This window comes from Trichomycterus rosablanca, chromosome 14 (assembly GCF_030014385.1).
Source record: "Trichomycterus rosablanca isolate fTriRos1 chromosome 14, fTriRos1.hap1, whole genome shotgun sequence".
Taxonomy (NCBI): Eukaryota; Metazoa; Chordata; class Actinopteri; order Siluriformes; family Trichomycteridae; genus Trichomycterus; species Trichomycterus rosablanca.
The window spans coordinates 14,111,713-14,133,186 of NC_086001.1; the positions used below are offsets into that span (position 1 = coordinate 14,111,713).

At 39.4% G+C, this 21,474-nt stretch overlaps 1 protein-coding gene across 1 annotated transcript in view; it reads right to left on the reverse strand.

Moving 5' to 3' along the window:
• Positions 1 to 21,474, reverse strand: part of LOC134326904 (phospholipid-transporting ATPase ABCA1) — a 245,300-nt gene that overhangs the window by 172,889 nt on the left and 50,937 nt on the right. Inside the window, exons 10-11 of the mRNA XM_063009016.1 lie at positions 19,047 to 19,163; positions 10,316 to 10,513 (exon numbers count right to left, since the gene is read on the reverse strand). Coding sequence (XP_062865086.1) covers positions 10,316 to 10,513; positions 19,047 to 19,163 — 315 coding nt within the window. The remainder of the gene's footprint in view (positions 1 to 10,315; positions 10,514 to 19,046; positions 19,164 to 21,474) is intronic.

Here is a 21,474-nt window from a genome sequence, read left to right on the forward strand (position 1 = left end):
AATGACCATCCCTGAACCGAGGGGGGGCCTGAGAGTACATCTCTCACAATCTTACAATGCCGTAATAGGAGCTATACCCCAATCATATGTGAAAGGCACACATGGCCATTGTAATTAATGGTCTTTGTGATTTGCATATAGACCTGATCACTGGTTCCATTGTTATGCAATGGGCGGTGATCAGTCGTTATGCAAATCGTCTGCATATAAGGTTGGGGTATTCACCACCAGCTCAGACTGAAGACTCAGACTGAAACGTATCTCTACAACAAACTTGTGTCCAGATGAACCGATTCAACTTTGTGGATTTGTGTACCTGGATTACTGAGCATGCAACAAGAGACTAAGCCTTTAATGGAAGTCCAGATAACAAAAACTGCAGCACTCGTATTTTAGATACATCATAAGAAGAAACAACTGATTAGAAAAGACAATTACAATAAGAAAAGTAAAAAAGAAGTCTTATAACTTAGCACTAAACAACTACTGGATGAGGGCCACAATAGTATTGTGTGTATAGTACAGTACAGTAGTGTATTATAGTGTTATACACCGATCAGCCATAACATTAAAATCACCTCCTTGTTTCTACACTCACTGTCCATTTTATCAGCTCCACTTACCATATAGCAGCACTTTGTAGTTCTACAATTACTGACTGTAGTCCATCTGTTTCTCTACATACATTTTAGCCTGCTTTCACCCTGTTCTTTAATGGTCAGGACCACTACAGAGCAGATATTTTTTTGGGTAGTGGAATCATTATCAGCACTGCAGTGACATTGACATGGTGGTGGTGTGTTAGTGTGTGTTGTGCTGGTATGAGTGGATCAGACACAGCAACGCTGCTGGAGTTTTTAAATCCCGTGTCCACTTACTGTCCACTCTATTAGACACTCCTACCTAGTTGGTCCACTTTGTAGATGTAAAGTCATAGACGATCGCTCATCTGTTGCTGCTGTTTGAGTTGGTCATCTTCTAGACCTTCATCAGCGGTCACAGGATGCTGCCCACGGGGTGCTGCTGTCTGAATATTTTTGGTTGGTGGACTATTCTCAGTCCAGCAGTGACAGTGAGGTGTTTAAAAACTCCATCAGTGGTGCTGTGTCTTATCCACCCATACCAGCACAACACACACTAACACACCAACACCAGTGCTGAGAATGATCCACCACCCAAATAATACCTACTCTGTAGTGATTCTGGGAGAGTCAGAACAGCATAAAAGGGGGCTAACAAAGCATGCAGATAAATAGATGGACTACAGTCAGTAATTGTAGAACTACAAAGTGCGTCTTTATGATAAGTAGAGCTGATAAAATAGACAGTGAATGTAAAAACAAGGAGGTGGTTTTAATGTTATGGCTGATCGGTGTATATAGTAGGTTATTTTGTTATCCAATTTAGTTTTAAAGAAATGTACATCTTTTTTAACAACCAGATTAGAAACAATAATACTCAAATACTGGTATCCAGATAATTTAGAAAAGTGGCATTCATATATTTATTTTCTATTTAAAACTTTTTAGAGTGGAACGTCCAGTGATCAAACTGTGATACAGGTAAAAGAAACAAATCTACAGATGGGGAGCAATTAGAGCAAGGTGCAATTGGCCTTGGGTGTATTAAAATAGCCAAGTAAACACTCTCTGCATTGTAATTCAAATACACACTCCTATTTAAAGATGCTGTAATGTCTCTCATTAAAGAGACACAGCTGCTCTCCACAGAATATATTTGTTTAGGTAACCATAGGAAGCAGCATCTACAGATAAGGGTACAGAGAAGAAGACTGGGACCGATGAAGGAGAAAGTGAGAGGATGGCTTCCAGCATAAATCGTTTAAGGAAACCACAAAGCATTGGCAGAAAAATGTGTGATGTCATGGTAACAAAGCAGAGCATCCAGCAGTGCCACGATGAGCCCAAACGTCTGAGAAAATAGTGTTTCATCCTGCTTACTGCACAGATACTCAGTTCTTATACACCGAATAAAAAATATTTAGCCTTCAAACCATTCTTCATGTGTTTGTCTCAGATCTCATATTTCGGAAAGAAGATTTTCCTCAGTCCGACACCTTTTAAATATGACACTAGCTTCAATCTTAAAGAACATACACTGTTTGGCAAAATGTTTGTAGACACCTGACCATGATCTAGTTAGATATCACATTTTAAAGTAATTGGCATTACAATAATGTCACTCTACCTTAATTAGATTTTCAGCACTTAGCAGACGCCTTTATCCAAAGTGACTTACAGTCCTGCACATTTACACTGATACACTGATAATTATAAGCACATTTACAAAATAATGGATTATATTCCTAATGGGACAACACAGTTATAGATTTAATAGCATCTGGAAGAACATAAGCTAAGGTAAGCAGTGGTTATGGATTTTTTGCGGCGTTTTGGATTTTGCAATGAAAACAAAACATATCAGTTTAAGCTTTTAACTGGAACCTTCTTGTTACAGAAATTACATTCATTTGCACAATGACTGGGAAAGTAAAGGCACAAAGTAAAACGGCAAAATACAGTCGCTAATCTGTTGTTGTTTTTTTATCACAACTTACAGATTATTTCTTTATTTCTACGCTACATTTCCAATATATGTTTTGTGTAGATTATATTGACTTGTGACTTGACTCAGACTCTAGTCTAAAGACTTGTGACTTAACTCGGACTCTAGCCCAAAGACTCGTGACGACACGGTCTCTAGTCTAAAGACTCGTGACTTGACTCGGACTCTAGCCTAAAGACTCGTGACTTGACTCGGACTCTAGCCTAAAGACTCATGACTTGACTCGGACTCTAGCCTAAAGACTCGTGACTTGACTCGGACTCTAGCCTAAAGACTCGTTACTTGACTCGGACTCTAGCCTAAAGACTCGTGACTTGACTCTGACTCAGTATTTTGTGACTTGTGAACATCTCTGATGGCTAAGCAATTGAGAGTTGAAAGCCTTGTTCAAGGGCCCTACAGTGGCAGCCTAGCAGTGGTGGGGCTTGTACCAGTGACCTTTCAATTACTAGGCCTGTACTTGAACCTCTAGGCTACAACTGCACTAAACATTTTGATCATCTGATACAAGAAAAGTATAGATTTTAATAATTCCACATAAACTTAAATTGAAGTCAATAACATGATTATTTTATTCTTTTATTCTATTAAGCATTTCTATTCATGTATTTTCTCCCTTCTTCTCCCAATTTAGCATAGCCAATCAGAATTTCACTGTTGGGGCCCCTGATTGTGTCCAAGGGGGGTTTATTCGCTCCCTCCGATGAATGGGCACTTCCCGACCCCTTCTTATTCGCCCATGTTTTGGTAGATTTGCACGTGAGGTCAGTCTAGCACACAGAGAGCCACGGACTGATCTCCACGTTCCTCTAGGCGCTTTGGACTAGCAGACTAGCAGCCGATTAAATCTGCTGCAAGCACTGATAATTGTGCGTGCTAGGGGGCGCCCAGCCAAGCCGTAGCAGAGCTGAGATTCAAACTCGAGGAGTCAGAATCCTAGCACATGTGTGCTAGTGGAATATCCAGTTGCGCCAACTGGACACCCATTAAAACTAATTTATACCCTTCACAGACTATATCAACAAACTTTGGTTTAAGGGACGTTATTTAGGATCTACTTTGTACATGACAAGCAATCGTGCAGCCATCATAACATTCAGTAAAGAGATGTGTTCTTTCTCCTAGTGATAAATGTACTATGGTGAGAAATATACAAATCAATCCAAAAACAGAAGTAATCGGCCATGTAAAGATCCTGGAACAAAATAAACTATATCAACAGCAAAGCGTGTTCTATACTGGCATGACCTGAAAGGCCACTCAAAAAGGAATAAGCCACTTTACCAAAACCACCACAAAGAGCCAGGATGGAGATGTACAAAGGGACAAAGAAGGTCTGAGGAAGCAAAAATTGACCAGTTTAGCCATAATGACCAGCATTATGCAAAGAATATAAAGGGGAGTTTTGCAAGCCAAAGAACATGTGAAGCAAGGGGGTGGCATCATTTTGTGGGGGTGTTTTGCTGCAGGAGGGACTGGTGCACTAAAAAATAAATGGCATAATGAGGAAGAAAAAATATGTGAGGATATAAAAGCAACATCTCAAAACATCAGCCAGGAATGGGTTTTCCAAATGGGCAATAACCCCAATTTAAGGACATCGACATGAAGGTAATGTAGTGGTAAACACAAAGTTCTGACCTCAGTCCCATTAAAAAATTTTAAGCAGAACTAAAAAAGCATGTGAGAGTAAGGAGGCCATATAAACCTGACTTAGTTACACCACTGCCATGCCAACAATACTGCTCCTGCCAGATGTGACGGGACCTGGCGTGTTTGCACCAAGAATGTCAAGAACTCACTACAGACTTTATTACAGACTGGACTGAATAATAACTCTATTATTATTTATTTTTTGGCTAGTTATAACTTTTAGTTTATTTTAATTCTGTGTTTGTATGATTTGTGTAAATCTTATTCATTTAAAGTATCATCCAGACCACCCAAGAAGAATGGGCCCTGCTGAGTCTGGTTCCTCTCAAGGTTTCTTCCTGTAATTTTAAGGGAGTTTTTCCTTGCCGCTGTCGCCCTCGGCTTGCTCAACAGGGTTTTTTGTATCTGTTGGTCCTGGATTTTGTTAAGTTGCTTTGAGACAATGTCTATTGTAAAAAGCGCTATATAAATAAATTTGACTTGAATTTGACTTGACAGTTCTGTCAAGAGGAATAAGCCAAAATTCCCACAATGCATTGTGAAGCTACTCAAAACGTTTAAGCCAAGTTAAACTATTCAAAAGCAATGCTACCAAATACTAACCATGTGTATGTTAACTTCTGAGCCACTGAATATGTGATGAAAGTAATAAAAGCTGAAATAAATGTCTCTAGTATTATTCTGACATTTTACATTATTAAAATATAGCAGTGATCTTAACTGACCTAAGAGAGAGAATGTGTACTACGACTGAATTTAAATGACCGTGGATGAGGTGTATCTACACTTTAACTAGACCTACGATCTTGGTTTAGTCTATCAAAAATGGGTAAAAATAAGTCTGAAGCTATCCAGCCAAACTTGATTATTAAACTACGAGAGTACCTGTAACCATTGTGACACTATCATTCTTTCGTCAACCAGATTTAAGGTATTGCACCAAGAAGACCTTTATGGATCAATTGCAAAGAAAAAACCCCTCACTAAATGAACATTTTCCCTAAGTAAATTTTTCTATAATTTAATCTAGTGAGCATTGTCAAATCAAAAGATAAAAGGCAGAAAAGCAGTATGAATACACCTTTAAAAGATAACACTAGCTTTAATCTTAAACAACATACACTGTTAGGTAAAATGCTTGTAGACACCTGACCATGTTCTTGTTGGATAAATCTGATCCTAAAAAAGCATAGATCTATGGATTATTTTAAAAGTACTGACCTCACAGTTGAAAATAATTCCACACAGACTTTGGTTGAAGTCAAGTTGAAGTACAGTCAAGCCGGAAAGTCTGCACACTGCTTTCACCTTCTCCACGTTTTATTGTGTTACAGACTCATTCTATAATAGATCGAGTTCTTTTTTTGCCTCAAACATCTACACACAATCACCAATAATTATGAAGTGAAAACAGGGTTTAAAAAATATGCCGTTCTGTCTGGCCACTCTACCATAAAGGCGTGATTTGTGGAGTGCTGTCTGGATGGTTGATCTTCTGTTAGGTTCTCCCATCTGCACAAGGATACGCTGGAGCTCTGTCAGAGTGACTCTCGGGTTCCTGCTCACCTCCCTGGCCAGGAAGGGGTCTAGGAAGATCTTGGTTCCAAACTTCTTCCATTCATGAATGATGGTGGCCACCGTGCTCTTCGGGACCTGTAAAGCCGCAGCAATTTTTCTGTACCCCTCTCCAGATCTATGCCCTGACCCAATCCTGTTTCTGAGGTCTGCAGATAATTCCTTTGACCCCAGTGCATTGATATGCACTGTCAACTGTGGGACCTTATACAGGCAGGTGTTGGCAATCCCCAATCAGGTCCAATCAACTGAATTTACCACAGGTGGACTCCAATTAAATTGTAGAAACATCTCAAGCAGTATCAGTGAAAATAAAATGCACCTCAGCTCACGTTTGGGTGTCATATCAAAGGGTGTGCACATGTGTGTACATGATATTTTACATTTTGATTTGTAATAAATTAGCACAAATGTTTAAAAACCTGCTTTCACATTATCATTGTGGCTATTTTGTGTAGAATGTTGTGACAAATGAATTCGATCTATTATAGAATGAGTCTGTAATGTAATAAAAACTTGGAGAAGGTGAAAGGGGTGTGCAGACTTTCCGGCTTGACTGTAAAACTAATTTATTCCTCCTTTAGACTATGTCAACAAACTATAGTTTTAGCAAATGATTTAAGACACCCACTCTGTTCTTGACAAGCAATCATGTAGCCATCATGTACATTTAAATTTAGAAGACTTTCCAATAAAGTAACAAGGGTCTTTTGGAGGTGGAACGATAACACAACTCCTTCTGTAAAATATGATGTTGGTGGCATTATGTTATTTGGATGCTTCATAATAGCCTAAAGGTTAGGTGAGAAGTGAATACCACACAATACAGATACTATAAATCTTTAAGCCTTTTGCCAGAGTCCTCAAATTGGGAGGTAGATTTGTCTTTGGTTAAACAATGACTTTAAGCAACTGTGTAATACTGAAGTGCTTTACAAATGAACCTGGTCCTGATCTTAGCCTGATACACTATATTGCCAAAAGTATTCGCTCGTCTGCCTGCACACGCATATGAACTTGAGTGACTCCCATTCTTAATCCATAGGGTTTAATATGATATTGGTCCACCCTTTGCAGCTATAACAGCGTCAACCCTGTTGGGAAGGCTTTCCACAAGGTTTAGGAATGTGTTTATGGGAATTTTTGACCATTCTTCCAGAAGCGCAGTTGTGAGGTCAGACACTGATGTTGGACGAGAAGGCCTGGCTCGCAGTCTCCGCTTTAATTCATCCCAAAGGTGTTCTATCGGGTTGAGGTCAGGACTCGTTGTGCAGGCCAGTCAAGTTCTTCCACACCAAACTCACTCATCCACGTCTTTATGGACCTTGCTTTGTGCACTGGTGCACAGTCATGTTGGAACAGGAAGGGGCCATCCCCAAACTGTTCCCACAAAGTTGAGAGCATGAAATTGTCCAAAATCTCTTGGTGTGCTGAAGCATTAAGTGTTCCTTTCACTGGAACTAAGGGGCCGAGCCCAAATCCTGAAAAACAACACCAGACCATAATCCCCCCTCCACCAAACATTACATTTAGCATAATACGGTCAGACAAGTACCGTTCTCCTGGCAACCGCCAAACCCAGACTCATCCATCGAATTGCCAGACGGAGAAGCGTGATCCGTCACTCCAGAGAACACGTCTTTACTGCTCTAGAGTCCAGTGGTGGCATGCTTTACACCACTGCATCTGGCGCTTTGCATTGCGCTTGGTGATGTAAGGCTTGGATGCAGCTGCTCGGCCATGGAAAGCCATTCCATGAAGCTCTCTACACACTGTTCTTGAGCGAATCTGAAGGCCACATGAAGTTTGGAGGTCTGTAGCGATTGACTCTGCAGAAAGTTGGCGACCTCGGCTCACTACGCGCCTCAGCATCCGCTGACCCCGCTCTGACTACCACTCCGTGGCTGTCGTTCCCAATCGCTTTCACTTTGTTATAATACCACTGACAGTCGACTGTGGAATATTTAGTAGTGAGGAAATTTCACGACTGGACTTGTTGCACAGGTGGCATCCTATCACGGTATCACTCCTGAGAGCGACCCATTCTTTCACTAATGTTTGTAGAAGTAGTCTGCATGCCTAGGTGCTTGGTTTTATACACCTGTGGCCATGGAAGTGATTGGAACACCTGAATTCAATGATTTGGATGGGTGAGTGAATACTTTTGGCAATATAGTGTACATCTGTGGTAAGACCCATAAACCAGTAACTTGTTTCTTTTACCAAGAAAACTAAAAATCAATAAAAATGGTTACATTGACCAAACTTATGTCGTAAGAAGTTGAAGAAATACTCTTTTTAAGTCATTAAAACATCTCATCACTTAAAAACATTAAATCAAGGTATTTTATCAATGACAGACAGCAGTAATACATTATTCCTAGACTGGCGCCATGGTGTATTAAACCCAATCCATATAACCAGACACTAAAATGTGATGAGGTCTTTTAGCTCAATATCTCAATTAATCAGAAATTGAAATTAGCAGTAGCATCAGTGACAGAGATATGAAAGCTATTCATCACCAGACTGAGTATATAACAGAGAAGGAGTGTGGGGAAATCCAAAATGATGATTGTGCTCATATTACTGTAGCCTGCATTTACTTTTGTATCGTAAGCATATGTACGCTAGCAGCAGGGTTCCAAGAAACGTCTGTACACATTTGTGTGGGTGGATGAATGAGCGGTGGATCTTCATTTTTTTCCCCATAGCACTTCTAACCTATTAAATGTCTCTGGTTGATGTTAATAAAATGCTAATAAGATCTAGAAACTTTTTTTATATATCTATATCTATATCTATATCCAACTTCTCTGTATAAAATAATATATAAAAATAATAAATAATATAATATATATATATATATTATATTATTTATTATTTTTATATATTATTTTATACAGAGAAGTTGGAAAAGCAAATATACAGGGGTTGGACAAAATAACTGAAACACCTGTCATTTTAGTGTGGTAGGTTTCATGGACCAGTCTGGTGGCCAATCTTCATTAATTGCACATTGCACCAGTAAGAGCAGAGTGTGAAGGTTCAATTAGCAGGGTAAGAGCACAGTTTTGCTCAAAATATTGCAATGCACACAACATTATGGGTGACATACCAGAGTTCAAAAGAGGACAAATTGTTGGTGCACGTCTTGCTGGCGCATCTGTGACCAAGACAGCAAGTCTTTGTGATGTATGAAAAGCCACGGTATCCAGGGTAATGTCAGCATACCACCAAGAAGGACAAACCACATCCAACAGGATTAACTGTGGACGCAAGAGGAAGCTGTCTGAAAGGGATGTTCGGGTGCTAACCCGGATTGTATCCAAAAAACATAAAACCACGGCTGCCCAAATCACGGCAGAATTAAATGTGCACCTCAACTCTCCTGTTTCCACCAGAACTGTCCATCGGGAGCTCCACAGGGTCAATATACACGGCCGGGCTGCTATAGCCAAACCTTTGGTCACTCGTGCCAATGCCAAACGTCGGTTTCAATGGTGCAAGGAGCGCAAATCTTGGGCTGTGGACAATGTGAAACATGTATTGTTCTCTGATGAGTCCACCTTTACTGTTTTCCCGACATCCGGGAGAGTTACGGTGTGGAGAAGCCCCAAAGAAGCGTACCACCCAGACTGTTGCATGCCCAGAGTGAAGCATGGGGGTGGATCAGTGATGTTTTGGGCTGCCATATCATGGCATTCCCTTGGCCCAATACTTGTGCTAGATGGGCGCGTCACTGCCAAGGACTACCGAACCATTCTGGAGGACCATGTGCATCCAATGGCGGTGCCGTGTATCAGGATGACAATGCACCAATACACACAGCAAGACTGGTGAAAGATTGGTTTGATGAACATGAAAGTGAAGTTGAACATCTCCCATGGCCTGCACAGTCACCAGATCTAAAAATTATTGAGCCACTTTGGGGTGTTTTGGAGAAGCGAGTCAGGAAACGTTTTCCTCCACCAGCATCACGTAGTGACCTGGCCACTATCCTGCAAGAAGAATGGCTTAAAATCCCTCTGACCACTGTGCAGGACTTGTATATGTCATTTCCAAGACGAATTGACGCTGTATTGGCCGCAAAAGGAGGCCCTACACCATACTAATAAATTATTGTGGTCTAAAACCAGGTGTTTCAGTTATTTTGTCCAACCCCTGTATGTAACCAATCTCCTATTGGAAAAAATTGCATTATAGACTTTTTTATTTTTTATTTTCAGCCCAGGACTTTGAGTACTATGAAAGAACTTAAATTCATGAAAAGCTTTTCATACAATAAAGAAAGTGTTCCAAGCAGAAAACTGGCCGAAGTAAGTGTCCCTCACAAGTGTATATAAACTTTAGCCTTTAACTTTGGCCCACAGTAATAACTTTTATGCCAATATTGTACTTAATGTCCAAGAATACTGAGACCTCAACGCCCTCCAAGAAACAGGAATAGCACAGAAGTATAAAACGAGAGTACCCATTAAACAAAGACAGAACCACCAACCTCCATGAACTGCTTGATTAGTCTGGCAATCTGGCTGATGGCATTGAAGACGTTCCTCCAGTCAAACGATGGGAACACTGGAGGTCGATCCTTTTCTTCGCCATTAAACAGGAAGTTGGCAATCAGGCCCGCGGACAGCTTGCTTCCCTGTAGCTGCTGATCAAGAGCCGTGGCGAAAAATGGGTTCCGCAGCACAGCCTTTGATGGAGACACAACAAGAAGGTAGTACTAAGGTTTAGTCATACCTGGATATCGGAGAGTAAAACTTTGCAAGCTTATTTTAATCATATTAAAAAATTACATTTAATTATTGTTTTCACTTTGTAAAGAAAAAACTGTGTAAAGATTCTTAAGTAGAACACCAGTAAAGTTTTGCCCCATTATTAACAGACCAGGAGCACAATATCAAACAACATCATAGATATTTAAAGATAGGGGTCCAGAAAGCATAACTGGCATATTTGGTAGTGATGACACTTCTGTGGCAGGATGATGGGTCCCACAATGGTGCCAAAGCTAGAGTTTTAGATGTTAATTTCTAAAGGAGTAGAGTTACATTATGATGTGCTGTATATTAAAAATAGCAAATAATTCTATGTAATAAGTTCTATGTAAGGCCCTACCTAATCGCGTCACGGACTGTGAAATGAGCTGCATCCTGTGTAATATGCAATTTGCTGTGAAATTTTAACTTTAAGGTTTGTGTTTAGTGATTAAACATTATTTAATGGTGTAGCATTTAGGTGTCTCATGTTTACTGGTTAATTTGCACTATGAGGCGGTCCTAGCAATCCTACAGCAATTCAGTTAAAAAAGCAGGCAAAGCAGCTAAAAGACAGAGGTGGAAAGAGTACTAAAAATATTGTACTTTAAACTTTTATTTGTACTTTAATGAATTTTTACGTAAGTAAGAGTAAAATTACTAGTCTAAAAATCTACTTAAGTAAAAAGTATAAAGTAACTCATTTAAAATGTACTCAGAATAGACAGACGTTAGGTAGGAGAGGGTGTCTCTCCTGTGTAATGCAAACAGGACAAGTGGATATAAATCTCACAATAGTTGTTTTTAATTAAAATATAATAGAAAAAACATGTTGATACAACATTTAAAACATTTAGGGTTGTGTAATGTGTCATTTTAGTACAGACCATCCCATAAAACTTTTTCAAACTGTATAACCACTGAAGTTGGCATTAATTGTGGATTCTATAGACCAGCCTTCTTTTCATCACCAACAAATACCAAACATCATCATACTGCAAATCTCATAACTCAAAACAAGTCAAGGTTACAGGTGTTGTGACTTTCACTAAATGACCCAAAGAAAACCTTCAAGATGTAAGACAGAACTTTGCCATTCTTTGACATCAGACTATGTTGTCAAATAACGAAACATCAAACTCCAAACATGTTAAACTTTTAAAATCACCCGTCCCTACTCTATACCTAGATTACAGCTCCTTTACTTTAGCACCAGTTTATTTTCCATCGCAGAATTCACTGCAGCAGTTTCCCAGACGCGATTTTTTTGTGTTTTTTTTTTTACTCAGTAACGGATGTTATTTAAAATGTAGCGCATTTCAATTCTTAATACTAAATATACTTAAGTAAAAGTAAAATTACTGGTTGTAAAATCTACTTTAAAAAGTACAAGTACACAAAAAACTACTCTATTACAGTAACGCGAGTAAATGTAATTTGTTACTTTCCACTTCTGCTAAAACATGACTCAGGTACCTGAGTTTAGAAAACTCCCAACCAATTCCCCCATCCACAGATGTAGCTTCCATTTGATCTTTCATTCAATGTACTCTAATTACTGTAATTTAATGACTAGTGAAATGTGGCACTTTTCTTAGATTTTTGAAAAACGAGCGGTGAAATTAAGCACATTTTCATGTGAATTTAGAATGCTCCTAGTTATATGTAATAATTATATGAAATAAGTCCGTAATTGTGTAGATAGAGGCAACGCTGGGCCAAAACGGTACCATGAGTCATCCTTGGCCGGGAGTTGAAGAATCCCTGGCACGTCTCTCTGGACTAGAGGGATGGGGTTATTTTCTCTTCTGTCAATCATCCAATGCAAACTAGGTGAGACAAGGTAGACTGGCGATTCTAAAATTTACCCTAGATGTGGGTGAGTGTGAATTGGGGTTAGAGTGAATGAATGTGTGGATGTGTGTTAAAAGCCATGCAGTAGATTGGCACCCTATCCAAGGTGCACTCCTGACTCATTTAAGTGTTGATTGAATGAACTAAGTGTGTTGGCCTGTGACAGACTGGCACCCTGTTTAGAGTGTGTTTTTACCCTGTGCATAGTGTTTTAAGTGGCACAGACTTGATGATCATTTAGTAAAATGGAAGGAAATTTTTCCAGCTTCTAACACCAGCGTCATTATTCCTAATTCACAAGAAGATGCCAGCTGCAGATTTCCAGTGCAAATGTGACTATATTGAAGTGATTTTCACATGAAAGTGGACGCAGTTCTAAAAGACAAGACGCCTAAAACCAGAAAAAATGTACCCCAGGAGAAAAGAACCTTCTGTCATGCAGCAATCTACTGCAACTGCCATTAAAATCTGTCTTTTATTGTCCATACATTTCTTCCTCGTGTCTCTATTTTAATTAGCATCATTAAGCTAGATGGCACTGTTTCCCTTTAGCGCAGTCAGAAATAAGCAGCAAGCTGCCAAAGCAGACCTCAAGCTTTTCTTTAAACATCTCTTTCCCATCAAACATCCATTCCCCACCTCAGTTAAATCATCACTTCTTTTCATTTGGGCAACACGGATATGACCAAATTTCAGCGTTTTTTCCTTGCCTGGATACCAGAGTGCTTGTATTTACAGCTTTATCGTTCCAGCTGCCCATGAAGGACATAATGAGAGATAAATAAAGATATGCTAATTTTTATCCTGCTGTTTCAAGTGTCTATAACGTGTTTCTTACAATATGAGCAATTCTGTTATGTGTTTGTGGGTATGAATGATTAAGTATAAGCGTGTAGACCACATGTGTCAAACTCAAGGCCCGCCACGTCATTTTATGTGGCCCGCAAGAGCTTCAAAGACGTATGACTGTCTTAAAATACACTGTAAAATCATACATAAACTGCATCTCCCACAATGCATGTCGATTTTGTGACCCGCAAAGTGACCGCATCCCGCCACTAGATGGCAGTGTTTCCACATCAGTGTTTAACTGAGGCGGTTTTCCAACAAGTGATGTTGAGAAATATTTACAAATAATCCCAAAATGTACAAGAAGAGAAAATTGAAGCTGAATGAAAGTAATTTAATGAAAGATGGGAAAGTGAATACAAGTTTGTTCTTCCAGAAGAAAAACCGGTACGTCTCTTGTGTTATGAAGCCGTGTCTGTGGTAAAGGAGTACAATATAAATGTAGGTATACATTACAGTATAGGGTGGCACAGTGGCTAAGTGGGTAGCACTGTTGCCTCACAGCAAGAAGGTCCTGGGTTCGATCCCCAGGTGGGGCGGTCCGGGTCCTTTCTGTGTGGAGTTTGCATGTTCTCCCCGTGTCTGTGTGGGTTTCCTCCGGGTGCTCCGGTTTCCTCCCACAGTCCAAAGACATCCAAGTGAGGTGAATTGGAGACACTAAATTGTCCATGACTGTGTTCAATATAACTTTGTAAAATAATGAACCTTGTGTAATGAATAACTGCCGTTCCTGTCATAAATGTAACCAAAGTGTAATACATGACATTAAAATCCTAATAAAACAAAAACAAAACAAAACATTACAGTATATAAATAAACAGTATAAATTTGGTATTTTGACACCAAGCACAGAATTTAGCCTCCAAGAAAAACAAATTGTCCAAGACTTAAAAGTCAGACTGCAATTACAGCAGGATACGTTACAATCGGCCCTTTGAGGGCCACCATAATGCAGATGTGGCCCTCAGTGAAAATTAGTTTGACAACCCTGGTATAGACCAATGCCCTTTTCAACCCACAAATCAACCCACCACACACAAATGCAAGGATCAGGACACAAGTGTAAGGGGGATTTGCTAATTTTGGGATTTGTTTAGAATCCAGGCGTGTTGCCAGATGAATTATAACATTATGAGCCACTGATTGTAAAAATCATAATAAAATGAGATATTGCAACCTGCTGACTAAAAATATGTAAAAGCCAAAAATGTAAAACCATTGACATACAGTGAATATTCAGATCTCTTGTTGTGGCACTTTGAATCGTGACCAAGTGCTTCCTGTTTGCTTTAATTATCCTCGAGATGTGTCTACAACCCAACTGGTGTCCACCTGTTGAAATCTAAATTGACTGGGCACAGTCAACAACAGTCGTGTGCAGAGATGAGAGAACCTGTTGGGCAAACATCCATGGCACAGTGGCAAGAGTGGAAACTGTTGCATATAACTCATATCCTAGCTGGCCTGGATTTGGTAAATTGCATATAAATGACTCTGGCAATATGAGGAAAAAGATTCAGTGGTATGATGTGATGAAAACTGGTGTCTCAGTATTATGTTTGGTAAAATCCAGACACTACACATCAACTGGCAAACATTATCCGTTCCATGAAGTAGTGTTTGGCAGCATTATGTTATGGGGGTGCTTCTCATTGGCATAGACAAAGAGACTGGAATTGAGGTACAACCCAGGAACCCAGTCAATTGCCAAACTTAAACCCTATCAAACATCTGTGAAGAGACCTGAAGATGGAGGTTCACAGCTGCTTGTCATCTAATCCTAACAGATCCAGAAACAATTTACCATGAACAATGGGATGAAATACCCAAACCCACATGTACAAATAATGTGTGCCGCTGTAATGCCAAAGAGAGTTCTATAGCACTGAACTATAATTTCATTATAAAGAGGTGTTTATTTTTTATTAATTAAAAGTCATTTTTTCACTTCATTATGGATGATTAAGAGTGGATAAATGGGTACAAAATGGCAATTATTACTTTCAAAAATTTAATTCATGGCGCCCAGGAGGCACAGCGGGATATTCTGCTAGCACACAAGCGTCGAGACTCTGAACGGCCCAGTTAGAATCTTGGCTCTGCTACTGGATTGGCCACCGAGTGGGAAAATGATCTTAGAGCAACATATGCTGCCTTCAAGACGTCGTCTTTTCTAGGGATGTTCTTGCATTTTTCAACAAGACAATGCAAAACCACATGCTGCACACATTACAAAGGCATGGCTGCGGAAGAAGAGGGTACGGGTACTGGACTGACCTGCCTGCAGTCCTGATGTGTACCCAATAGAGAATGTGTGGAGAATTCTGAAAGGAAAAATACGACAACCCCGTACTGTTGCACATCTTAAGACGTGTTTGCAGGAAGAATGACACAAAATAAAAGCTGAAACACTAAATCACTTGGTCTCCTCGGTGCCAAAACGTCTTTTAAGTGTGATGAAAAGGAATGGCAACATTACAAAGTGATAAATGCTTTACTGTCCCAACTTTTTTTGGAATGTGTTGCAGGCCTGAAATGCAGGAATGGATGTTTATTAATACATGAAATGAAGTTGAGCAGATAAAACATGCTGTCCCAACTTTTTCTGATTTGGGGTTGTATATAGCTGAAATGACAATAAAGCCTCTCTTGAACTCTTCACTCATGTTCACTCAGCTGCTAATTAAGAGCAAACCTGTTTTTGTGGTTCTTGATTTAAATCAGACAATCTGGACCATTTTTCATGCATAAACTGTTAATCGTCCTCTATTTTCATTAGTGGAAACTGTGAACATTATATTTTTAGTTGGAACGCTGATCTCTTCCCAGCATTGACACTGGGTTGTGAAAAACCCCATCAACACTGCTGTTGTGCAGTACAATACACAAGTTATTAACATGTTAGTGTGACCACAGCGCCGAGAATGGTCCACAATTTAATAATTTCTGGTCAGCTGAGGTCCTATTAAAGGTACTTTTTCAATAATGGAAAGAAGAGACAGTGTGACAAAGTAACAGTAACTAATGTTCTACAGTCTGTAATTGCACCCAAGAAGTCCATGTATATTGTAGGTGTAGTATATAAAATAACGAATCAATTTTCACGTGTATACCTATGTTTAAATGAGCTGACCATCACTTTTCTAAAGAAATACTTTATAACTGGGTCGTTCAGGTGGCGCAGCGGTAAAAACACACGCTAGAACACCAGAGCTGGGATCTCGAATACATCGTATCGAGTCTCAGCTCTGCCTGCCACATGAACAACGATTGGCCTGTTGTTCATATAGGGGTGGGATATTAAGCCAGATAGGGACTCTCTCATGACTAATGCGACTACAACCTCTGCTGGCTGATTGATGGCGCCTGCACAGATACGAGGAAAGAGTGCGCTGATCAGGGTGTGTCTCTCTGTACACAGGGCTGATCCCCATTGCGCCTGACAAGTGTAGGTGACAAGATGCATACGGCTGCTGCCCACATGTCAGAGGGGGCATGGGCTAGCTTCGTTCTCCTCAATCAGAGCAGGGATCGGCATTAGTGGAGAGGAAGCATGATGCAATCAGGCAATTGGATGAGCTAAAAGTCGGGAGAAATTGCATAAACAAAATACAAAAAAAATACTTCATAATTTCTGCTTTTTTTATTCTGAAACAGAATTTTCTGAAATCTGTGGATCCTTGAATGCTGTTTTTTATTTACCAGGCTTAAATCCCCTTTTATTTGTGCATCCATTAAATATTTAATTATTTTCCTCTAACACCAGTGAAGAAAAATATACTTCTATCAAATGTCAAACAGTTTGAATAGTGCTGGTCTACATACCCGTACATGTGAGTCGAATAATTAAAGCACCATATAAAAAGTCGAAAAGAGAGTCAAAAGAGGGCCAAGAAAAGATCTGAATTAAACAGACAGAGGAAGGGACAGAGCAAGGAGGAGAAAGGAAGAGAAAGAGAGAGCGAAATCGAGCAAGAGAGAGAGAGAAGAATAATTAGAAGAAAAATAATGACCAGGGGAACAGTCTTTTACATCTATCTAAAGGTTAGACTAAGGGTAATTAGTAGTCTTACAACAAGTAGCACTAATTCACCAGCTTCTCATTCATATAGAGGGACAGAAAAGTCTATATCCACCCACTAGCACCATCAGTATTAGTTATTCAGCCAATAAGAAGACTGAAACAATCAGGCAAGTAATTGTCCATTAATAGGCTCACCTAAGGTTGACCACACAAAAAAATCTAATGTTTGAGCTTTCTAATGAAACAGAAAATAATGAAGTAATTTCATAAAGTTACTGTTACATAAATAAACTTTTTTTAAAGCGATCAACATTTTGTCCATATTCGTAATTAATAAAAATGGTGGCAATCTTGTCCCACTGTGGTTTACACAAGGGTGTTCATGTAAGTTCATTTTGTGTTTATGTGCCTTTAAAAAAATGTCTTTATTTAATTATTATTATTTTTCTCCACAACCCAGTTTTATTTGGTCATGATCCAGGGTTTGAAATATACAAAAAATACATAAATAATAAAATGTTAAACAATTAAAAGATGCTCAAATGATCTGCTCTGCAAACTAACATTAGATTAAGTATTTCCAATACAGGTTACCTTTTCCAAAACAGAAAACAACTAAATGCAAACAGAAGTGTAAATACAGTGTAAATGTTTTTAGGTGGTGAGGGGAAACCCATGCTTTTCCGAGACCCTAGTGGTGCGTCACACTACAAGTTATATTACAGCACCACTTTAATTACCATTATAAATAAATACATGCTCATTATTTAATATATTCTTGCTAGTTTACTTAAATAAAAAGTTTCTGCAACATCAAATTCTCAATTTGTTCATATTTACATGATACAATTAAGTTAGTCATAACAGTTCTATGCTTTCCATGGCATTTCTTTGTACTTATGTCAAATAAACTAAATAATTGTTTATTATAATGATCTTGTTACAAAATATTCCTGCTTTTCCAGAAATTGAGTTTATACATCTATTGGCCATTTTATGAGCTACAGTTTCCATATGGATTCACTTTGTCTACATACATTTACTTTTTTTTTTTTTTTAATGCATTTTCCTCCCGATTTAGCACACTCAATTTTTGTCTTCCACTGTTGAAAGATACCAGATTGCATCCAAGGAGAGCACGTCGCTGTACACGCTCCTCCGACACGTGTACAGCCCTCCTCTTCTCGCCCATGCATTCTGCACAGGCGTCTCTTCCACCAATCAGGGTCCTTACACAGTGTATGAAGAATCACCCACCCACACATAGTCCAGCCAATTAGTATCTGCTGCAGGCACTGCCAATTATGCCCGCTAGATGGCGCCCAGCAGACTGGTGGCAACACCGAGTTTTGAACCGAGGAGTTCAGAAACTTGATGCTGGTGTGCAAGCGGAATATCCCACTGCGATACTATTGCATTGTACACATTGCTGTCTACCCCATCCATACTAGAAATGAATCCCAAGCTCTAGTTTTTGATTCTACACCTGCAACTTGTGGAAATAGAGTATGTGTTCCTAATAGAGACCAGTGAATGAGGTATAATAATAATAATGATAATAATAATAATAATAATAATAATAATAATAATAATAATAAAACTTGATATACCCACACAATGTCAATATCATGTTGATGTTAATCTAATAAAGTGGCTTCATGAGCACATTCTGTACATTTTATATACAATTTACACAAATGCTAAATAATTAAACAAGATAATAATTTATGAGAGTGACTTACACGTAGAGTGTTGACCTGTGTGCTGTTCTGAAAGAAGTTCCAGATCGTATCCTCATTCTCCAACCAGGTGTTAGCCAGCCCGCTCACTTTAGCAAGGGCATCAAAGGTACTATTGGCCTGGTGAAAACATACAAACACACACATGTTAATATCCAGCAGTTTCCAAATAAGCTGGGGCTCACTTTAAAGACACTGAAATCTTTATGCTTGGATTTTCAATAGTTTGCTATGCTTTGATGTAAGTAGGTAGATATGATTTCTATTTATTTACTGCATAACACACACACACACACACACAAGTAAAAGAGACGAGATGTAAATCAGTAAGATTACGAGGGTTAGTTTATTTACATACTTCGGCATCCTCCTTTTAAGTGTGCGAGATACTAATTTAACCGAACGCTGCTTTCGCTTACTCACTGGGGAGCACCATCAGTCAGCTCAGTGCAACAAAACATCTCTGTTCTCTCTTACACACACACACACACACACACACACACACACACACACACACACACACACACACACACACACACACACACACACACACACACACACACACACACAGCATACTAGATAAATGAGCTCTTGCCTCTGACTCAGTTACGCTAACACTGTTCATCAAAACTATACAAGCCAGATTAGTTACTGCTTTATAAGATAAGACTATTTTACAATCCAGCATATACACTGGGGGATTCATAACACATTCATAAGCACTACATAATGTGTTAGCATTTTACCTGAACCCTCTGTCATGGCACTAACAAACATATCAGAAGCTTAACATTGCTTGCTTTCACATGTAATGTCATCAGTATGTAGTTTTATAACAGCTGGCGGGGCAGTTACTGATACTGGTAAAATACCACTTTGTATAATGCCCGACATTAGCTGTGTTGTGTTACTAGTATCTGAAACTAGCATGAGCGTTTTCATGATCAGCTGTTCAGCATGTTCCATTAGCTCATACAATGTCGTGTCGTGCCGTGTTATAAGTTCAAGTCTCAGCAGTGCCAATTCCCTGGCCAGACATTCAACAATGGTTGTTGGTGATGGGTCAGAGGAGGCATGTGAGGCCAAAGTGGGTGTGATGGAATCAACAGAGGATGCCAGCGTGCAAAAGGGAAATTTTTGTATTGAGACAATGCAAATGGGAAAAGATTATCTCTGATATTGTTACTTTAATATTGATAGTGCTAGACAGTGAAAGGTTGTAATGGGAGTACTGCTATGTAAACTGATCATTTTACATATGAATGATACAGATACTATTAAATAATAAACAAAATGTGGAACTTGAATTTGAACTCAAGAGCAATATCCGGTACTCTAATGGCATCATATAGCAGAACTCCTTGAGATTATATACCGATCAACCATAATAATAAAACCACCTCCTTGTTTCTACACTCACTGTCCATTTTATCAGCTCCACTTATCATATAGAAGCACTTTGTAGTTCTACAATTACTGACTGTAGTCCATCTGTTTCTCTGCATACTTTGTTAGCCCCCTTTAATGCTGTTCTTCAATGGTCAGGACCCCCACAGGATCACCACAGAGCAGGTGTTGTTTGGATGGTGGGTCAATCTCAGCACTGCAGTGACACTGACATGGGGGTGGTGTGTTAGTGTGTGTTGTGCTGGTATGAGTGGATCAGACACAGCAGTGCTGATGGAGTTTTTAAACACCTCAATGTCCCTGCTGGACTGAGAATAGTCCACCAACCAAAAATATCCAGCCAACAGCGCCCTGTGGGCAGCGTCCTGTGACCACTGATGAAGGTCTAGAAGATGACCAACTCAAACAGCAGCAATAGATGGGCGATCATCTCTGACTTTACATCTACAAGGTGGACCAACTAGATAGGAGTGTCTAATAGAGTGGACAGTGAGTGGACAAGGTATTTAAAAACTCCAGCAGCGCTGCTGTGTCTGATCCACTCATACCAGCACAACACACACTAACACACCACCACCATGTCAGTATCTGCAGTGCTGAGAATGATCCACCACCTAAATAATACCTGCTCTGTGGTGGTCCTGACCATTGAAGAACAGGGTGAAAGCAGGTTAAAAAGTATGTAGAGAAACAGATGGACTACAGTCAGTAATTGTAGAACTACAAAATGCTCCTATATGGTAAGTGGAGCTGATAAAATGGACAGTGAGTGTAGAAACAAGGAGGTGGTTTTAATGTTATGGCTGATCGGTGTATGTAAGTTTGGATGTAAATATAAAGTTAATTATTATTGATCTTAGGTGTTTTAGCCATGCCAGTGCTAGCAGATCTATACTTTTAAAATTGGCTTTTTTCTGTCCCAGCATGACAGCAATCCTGACCACAAAGCAAGGTCCATAAAGACATTTGAGTACTTTTGTAGGAATTCCAGTGGTCTGCATAAAGAATTGTTCATGCTTTGCCA